Source organism: Euwallacea similis, chromosome 8 (genome assembly GCF_039881205.1).
Source record: "Euwallacea similis isolate ESF13 chromosome 8, ESF131.1, whole genome shotgun sequence".
In the NCBI taxonomy this organism is placed as follows: domain Eukaryota; kingdom Metazoa; phylum Arthropoda; class Insecta; order Coleoptera; family Curculionidae; genus Euwallacea; species Euwallacea similis.
In genome coordinates, this window is record NC_089616.1 from 1,260,761 (window position 1) to 1,268,629 (window position 7,869).

The 7,869-nt window shown below is 32.0% G+C and overlaps 2 protein-coding genes across 2 annotated transcripts in view; one reads left to right on the forward strand and one right to left on the reverse strand.

The window, feature by feature from the left end:
- Positions 1-7,869, forward strand: part of l(2)dtl (lethal-(2)-denticleless) — a 105,622-nt gene that overhangs the window by 44,998 nt on the left and 52,755 nt on the right. The window lies entirely within an intron of this gene.
- Positions 532-7,790, reverse strand: LOC136410271 (probable E3 ubiquitin-protein ligase makorin-1). Its single transcript, XM_066392339.1, has 7 exons — positions 7,515-7,790; positions 6,429-6,689; positions 4,542-4,643; positions 3,866-4,199; positions 3,168-3,379; positions 2,597-2,870; positions 532-2,114 (listed from the first exon to the last, which is right to left on the reverse strand). Exons 1-7 carry the CDS (start codon positions 7,571-7,573, stop codon positions 1,980-1,982), a joined length of 1,377 nt encoding a protein of 458 aa, XP_066248436.1. The 5' UTR covers positions 7,574-7,790; the 3' UTR covers positions 532-1,979.

The following is a 7,869-nucleotide window of genomic DNA, read 5'->3' on the forward strand; positions in this document are numbered from 1 at the left end:
AGTGTTAGATGGAAAATTATACAGCATTTAGGACATGATAAAATTGTTTAAGTAGTACCTATCCACCAAGCGGTTTTCTCACAGCTTTGCATAGACACATTGAATTTTAAAGTTTTTTCGATAAATTTATTATCGAAACATATTATTTACTTTTCATTTGCCGAGTTCTTTCAACTCATTACAATCTTCATGTATAGTCTTGTTAATTCTTTGCCAAAAATTACAAGTTGATATATTTTTTTGGGCCCGACCTTCTTTTACGCCAATTTTTTTTCGTCGTATGTTACTGGTAATTCAAATATTTGTCAATATTTCAATTTTTTAATTTTTAGAAATTTTTCTATCTTTTGCGTCCTTTCCTATCCAATCACTACCTTTACAGAAACTGTGTAGGGTTTACCAAATATTTACCAAAATGTAAATTGATTAAAAAGAAGAGTTGCCAGAGTTTTGCTACTACCAGCAAGAATTAACACTACGAATTAGCGTTTTCATAGTAATTTCAAGGAATTTCTTAAAGGAAATGAACTATTTTTACGGCTTTAAATTTGTTTTATTACACCTTGTACAATGTATGCGAGCCACCATTGTTTTGAAATTCGGACTCTTTCTGAGATTTACGGGAACACATTTGTAATCCTACAAGTAACCGGTCGGCTATTTCTGGTAATGACACCTACCTACCTAAAAATAAATTTTAATACACGATTACCATTCACACTTTTTCTTTCTCTACATTTCAAATGGTGTTTCCTAAACTGCCCCGGTAACCCGAGCTCTCGTCTCGTGACGAACAAGTAAAATTGTTAACAAAAATAAATTATCAGAAATCTAAATTAACTCAATTCTAAATAGTCCTATTAACAAGTATACAAGTAATATATATATATATATGAGAGAAACTAATTCGCAGTGAATATCAACAAACAAATATTATCTACAACTAAACTCGGGCCTGAAGGGCGAGGTGTACCCACCTCCCCCCCTCCCCCTTGCTATTTTCAATCCCTACATTTATCAAGCTAATATATGTAAGTATAAATCGTAAGTGCTTCATTTTTTAACATATCAAAAAATATCCACTTCCATTTTATACGTACATGGTGAATTTCTTTCGGCGAGCTGTAAACAGATGTTCAAAAAATAAAAGGAGGTCCCACAAAAAGAAAACAAAATATTGTAACGGGTGATCATTAAAAAAAAAATCGCAATAAGCGGGATTTACCAAACGCTATTTAACGATGGTGAATGTGTCTGAATAGAACGGTTTTTCGTTGGAAAGTTACTTTGGCAATGGCCACAAAATAAACAGGGCTTGGCAATATCATAATTTGCCTTGTCATGAGGAGTTCTAAAGACCCTTTTTCGATGGTGCAGTCAATTATTAAAAGTTTAAAAACTCTTAAAAAGAGCGTAAACTTCTTTCGTCTGATGTGTATCAAATTGGTATGCTCACTCTTATTTAATCACATAAAAAGACTGAGAAAAGAGTATACTAATTTGGGATACTAGACGCCTACCAATCAGCAGCCGAAATAGCATTCGATACATACATTATATCTGAACAATAGTTACAGCCTATGAGTTCTCTTATACACATTCTCGCACCATTACCATTACAATATCTGACATTGGCAATAAATAGCAGAACAAGGATGAATTTATGCAGGACATGCCTTTTATATTTTAACGCCCGCTTGAGGTTTCATTTAATGATAACCCGATATAATTAGACCCTGATTGTAATGATCTTTTAACATATTAACGGTTTCCCTTGAATTCGCGTTCAAAAATATGCCGGAATGGGTAATTTTATCACAAGAGAATGAATTAACAAGAAATCATCTGAACTGCGCATAAAGATAAATGAATATGTCCTAACGAGCCGTTTCATGTTCACCGTAGCGAAACACGTAAAAATAGATACGGATGAAATTATCAAAGTGAATCGGATAAACATGAAACACGATCTGCAAAGACTAGTCGAGGAACAATTCATAGTCTGACCAATCCGACTCGTCTGAATCTGTAAAAAAGGACACTAAGTCTTCTAAATCGTCTGCCAACGATTGCCAAGGTAGGTCTCGTTCGTCCAGAAAATCCCATAACATCACCTGTAAAAAATATGTGCATTAATTCGCGTTTTTAATGTTGTAAGTCCAGGATTAAATTCAAAGCCTAAAAATGTTATATCAACATGTGTCGACAAATGCTTCGTAAACGAGATACAGTTTTTATAGCTGAACTTATTAGATCACTGTTAAAGTTCCGAAGATGTTAGTTTTTCTGGGGTCAGACCATCTTGTTCTATCCTTAGCTTATTAACTGTACTTCACCAATCTGTACAGAAATAAAGTTTAGGTTTTTAATAAGAAAACCCATATGTATTATTTGAGATTATTGTAAATATTTAGAAAAACGCTGGAGATATAAATAAAATGCGATATTTAAAAGTCTCCTTATTAAACAACGAAGTTTAACTTGAGATGGATAATGATGGAACGTAAAAATGCTTGATATCATTCCTGTAAAATTCAACACAATTTTTATTCCCAACAATCCTACACTAATAGAATCGTTATGTGCAGGAACTTACTTGAAGTACATCCATATCCGCATCTACGTTTCTGTGTCTTCTTTGACGCTGTGGTGGACCAACGTCGATTTTATTTCCATCCGGAGTGGCATGCATATAAAAACATTTATTGCCAAACGGACACTTTCCCTCACCACGTTTGAAATATTTGCAGTCTTTACGCGAGAGGGCTTTTTTGTAATCGTCAATTAACTTGTCCTTATCTTCTTTAGTGTCTACCCAGTACATACTTGGACATACGAAGTCTGAGGTTACTCTACATTCCGGACAGGCCCTATTAAAAAAAAATGTAATGAACCGACCTTATTGTATAATATTTAATGCTTTAATCTATAAAATTACTATGGACGTTGTAGCTGTTAATTTAGCTCTATTAAATGCCCGTTGATTATATTTTCGAGACTTTTAGTTATGCGGTCAAACTTTACTCAGTTAATATATTCTAAACAGGATGAACGAGAAACATTAGAAAGTAGCGACATGTTTGATTTCTTAAGTTTAGATGAGTGTATGTACATACTTATAAAGAATAAACAAACACTGTTCAGTATTTTTGGTTTGTGATACCTACCGGATTATTTTGTTCTCAAATTGCCGAGCCTGACGCCATTTTCTGATGCAGGTTAAGCAGAAACAATGATTACAGTTGGGCAAAATACCAAAGCGTTGCTCTCCACTCGCTTTCTCCATTATTATTTCAAAGCAAACGCCGCACGATTTTTCCTTTGACCGCTGAATCGCAAAAGATAGTTCCATATTTTTCTCATGCTGCTTGATGCATTCCTAACATAAAAATATTTAAGTACTAATTTCATTTTTTAATTATTATGTTAACCCAGGTTATTTGGGGTTTAAGTAGCGTTCAGAGGCCAGTCAATGAATACTCGATATAAACTACTGTCTAAATAAACAGCATAATATGAATTTTTACTTCAAATCGGAAAATGCTACTGAGCCTTACACTTTTGAATTTGAACGGAAAGGCCACACAAACTGTGCTTAAAAAGTTCTGTATATTTCCAAACTAACCTTAAATTTTTAATAAGTACTTCAATAATCTATGTTTTTAAAGTACAGCACCTCATATAAAATTTTGATAAAATGCGTATTCCACAACATGGTATATGTAAAAAAGATACAAGAGAGAGGTGTCAGGATTTCTCTTTTTAAGATATTTGTAGTTCAAGTTACAAGGAATGCTAAATTTTTGCATTTATTAATATAGCGATTTATTTAAACGGGTAAACGTTAAAATGTATTTGAACCAACCTGCTGATGTTTCTTTCGCTCTTCTTCGTTATATGGGTGTAAAACATATTTCTCGCACATATCACAGAACTCTCCATGTACGTTAGAACAAGTCGACACGTTAACACAGAACCCTTCTTTTGTTGTGTATGGACATAGTTTCCTATTATCGAGTTTATTCAAGTGTGACTCTGGGTTTACCACTTCGGCGTAACTTTTTTGTTTATTGCGGGGAACAAACTCTGGAGCATCCGCCCAATTTCTATTACTGACGCCAACTGGCCCACATGAAGCACTCGCTGCTTCATCTGTATTCTCGACCTCCATGTGATTAGGTCCGACCTCTGACACCTCGCTTTAAAAATTAATTCACTAAAAATTTCCCTTTCTATTTCGCTGTCTAAGCAAAATATATAAGTTTCAGTTCTGAACTAGAATGCCAAATGAAAAAATGTCAAGTACATAAATGGAAGTACAAACTTAACATTTAGTAATACTAAGGCGAGTGAAAAAATAGAGGGTGTCCGGAAATTCGTATATGATAATCTTCAGAAAATGACTACATTAATGTATAACCTTAGTGTCAGTATACTAGTGTATACTCTAATAATTATTATGACACTTTTTCTAAGTTATTATGCCGCTACCCATGAGTGAATATGTAACATATTTACTAATTCAGAAAAATCAAATTCACCTGTTCCTTATAATGATGTTGCTATCAGAATCCAATTGTTCTTCTATAATGGTATCACCATGCTGTCTAGGCTGCGAAGATGTTGAAGGAAAATGTTCAACACTAAAATACAAAATCATACAGTGCAGAACTTCTTCCACAAATTTGCTTTTTTCTGAATTACTCCAAATAACATTCAAAGTTTTAGTGGGAGAAAATATGGTTTAGATTCTTGTGTGACATTAATGTTATTATAATTATTTATATAATGGCCAATACAAACTTTAATGAGTACTCATTATACATATACAGTAGGGTTCTTTTTATCTCTGAACATAGCAGGTTATTACCTTATGTTCAATTTTAAAAAACACACCTCAACGCAATGGAACGCAAGCGACCAGCAATATACAGTGAATGTTTAAAATATCAAAATCAGTCTTCTGTTAATAATTTCTAAACATTTTAAAAATGATGTATTTTAAAGACGAAAAAATAGAAATACTCAATTTATACCAAAGAGGCAATAGTTTCAGAAATGTATAGGATTTATTCTCAGCAAAATATCCAGAAAAACTTATACCTATCATAGAAACCATTTACTACATTGTAAAATGGTTTAACTTTGAAGGTTGTGTAGTCCATTCACATAAAAAAAGACTTAAAATCTCACATGTCCTTACTGAAGAAATGATGTTAAATATTTTGTTTTATGAAAGAAAATCATATTGCACTTTTGAAGCAGGTAGCTAAATATTTTGCAATTTTAAAATCCTCTGTACATAAACCTCTATAAGAGATCAAATATAAAGCTTACAAATATTCTAATCATCAATTATTGTACGAAGAAGATAAAATTTAGAACAGATTTTTGTGAACATATACAATATTTATGCAATGAAAATGGGGATATTTTAGTAAAAATTTGTTTTACTGATGAAGTATCCCTCCCCTAAATGGTTGTGTAAATTCTTAAAATTATAAGTAAGAACTTATGTTGATTCTGTTGTTACATCCACATTTTTTATTATTCCTTAGGCATTGGTCAAATAAAATTGCCCAAGTACAAAATTTAACCCACACACAATATAATGTTTGGATCGGCATAATTAGTGATGTCCTTATTGGATCATTTTTTATTAGAGGAAATCTCAATGCAACTAAATTTTTAGATCTTCTTTGAAATCAAATTTTGCCAGAAATTGCAAATTTAAATATTAAAAATCTATGATTTCAAGTATTTCCCCATTCTACAAATGTTATTAGAGATTTATTAAATCGTGAGTTTCTGGATAAGTGGATAGGCAAATTTGGACCAATTTTATGGGCACTTAGATCTCCAGTCCTCTCCCCCAACAATTTCTTTCTTTGATGTACCTTAAATCTAAGATTTATAATAACGTTCAAATTCAAAATGTGGAAGAATTAAAACAGCGAATATGTAACATTTGTAATCAAATGAATCCTGCTTTTCTAAGAAATTTTGTGTGATACTTTGAAAATGGTCTTGCCTATTGTTTGAAACAGGAAGGAGGGTAATTGAACATTAATTGCAAATTTTTAATTTGTTTCACTTTTAAACATTGTTATTTCAATTAAAATTTCAGTTTTTAACATATAAACCTTATTTTGTACCTATCAGTAGTTTAATACCATTAAAGAAAGAGAAAGAGTAACTTTTTAATCACAAATTATTAACTTTGACATTTCTTTTTTAAAAATTTAAAGTTTTAAACATTCGCTGTGTAATGTTGGTTGCTTGCATTCCATTGTGTTAAAGTGTGTTTTTTAAAATCGAACATGGGATAATAATGTGGTATGTTAGGAGATAAAAAAACCTTACTGCATATATATATTAAATTAAAAACTCTACATATTAATTAAATATTGTATTTATATAGGACTTACCACTTAATCTCACTTGTTTCTGAACAGCCACCCCCATTGTTCATTAAACTGCTATCATTATCATGTAAAAACCTACACTTGTCTTGATACATACATTTTCCTAATTTATGGAAGTAACATGATCTTTCACTTGCAGATGTTGGTGACTCACCAAGAAAAAAGTCTGTTCCTTTCAGAAAAGCTACTGGCTCAACTTCATATCGTAATTTATGGTTGTATGAACAATTTGATTCATTAGGGCATGTTCTTGTATTGTAGTACCTACAAATAATGAAAGTATATTACATTACAATCTTTAAAAAAACATAAATATTAAGACCACTTATGTTAGGACTCTAGATATATTATATATATATATGTCCTGGTGATGAAAGATAAGGCATAGAAGTTGGGACAAGAAGTCTTCATTATTTCATTTTCTTCTTGATTCTCAGATAATAATAACCCACACAATAATGCTCACATAATAATAATAAAATAATAGTTCAATTTCTTTATTTGCTCAAATATCATTCACATGATTTAGCATAGTTAAAAGCTTCCATTGAACCCTTTTAATATGTAAGTATAAAAAAATAATTAAAATTACAAGAAATTAGAAAATTTAAATAAAATAATACAGATAAATTAGGACAATATAGCATTTGTACACCCAAAAATTCCTTAACACTGCATGGGTATCTTGTCATTCTCTTTCAGTATACTCTCTTTACTGCACTTTTAAAACTGTTTCTTCGAGTCTCTCATGGGTTGGGGATGCAATTAAATAACTTTTTACTGACTATCTTGGTGATCAATGACAGTTACATTGACAATTGCTGGTAAATACTATGCTCCGTTGAGCTTTTACTTGATTATTCCTTTGAATTTTTGTCCATTTTACATGATTAAATTGTCCAATTGTACACCTGTCATCTCCATGCAAGAAGTCAAGTTCGGGAGACTTATTTGATCCACTTCATGGCACAATGACACTTCAGCTTACATTTCTACCTACCTATAGGTTAGAGGTATCACCATGGGTGGTAACTCCTTCCTGTGCCGTCCTGTATAATAATATATAGGCTTAGATGTATGGATACTTACTGTAAACAGTATTTCTGATTCTTTGCAGTTGGTTCCAATGGAAGTTCACTATCAGCCATGTTACAGAAAATTGGATTTTGTGATTGTAAAAGATTTCTTTGTCATTGAAATACGGTGAACATGCAGACGCCACCAGTGGCTATATTTTAAAATTTGCAAAATCTAAAATTTTCCTCACAAAAACAGTATTTTTAGTTGCAAGTTTCCGTTTTCAACTGCATCGCTAGATTCGGAATAATAATATCGCAGTTCGGAATTTTTCGACGTTCGACACTGACACTAAAACTGACTGAGACATACTGACAGGGGCGTGTTCAGTATGCTCTGGAACTAGAAAAATCGATTTGAACAAATT

Coding starts and splice junctions, on each gene's coding strand:
- LOC136410271 (XM_066392339.1), bottom strand. CDS start 7,573: ATGGCTGATAGTGAACTTCCATTGGAACCAACTGCAAAGAATCAGAAA. Junction 4,644..6,428: donor GAAACAAGTGAGATTAAGTG/GTAAGTCCTATA, acceptor TTTGTATTTTAG/TGTTGAACATTTTCCTTCAA. Junction 3,380..3,865: donor AGCGAAAGAAACATCAGCAG/GTTGGTTCAAAT, acceptor TTTTTATGTTAG/GAATGCATCAAGCAGCATGA.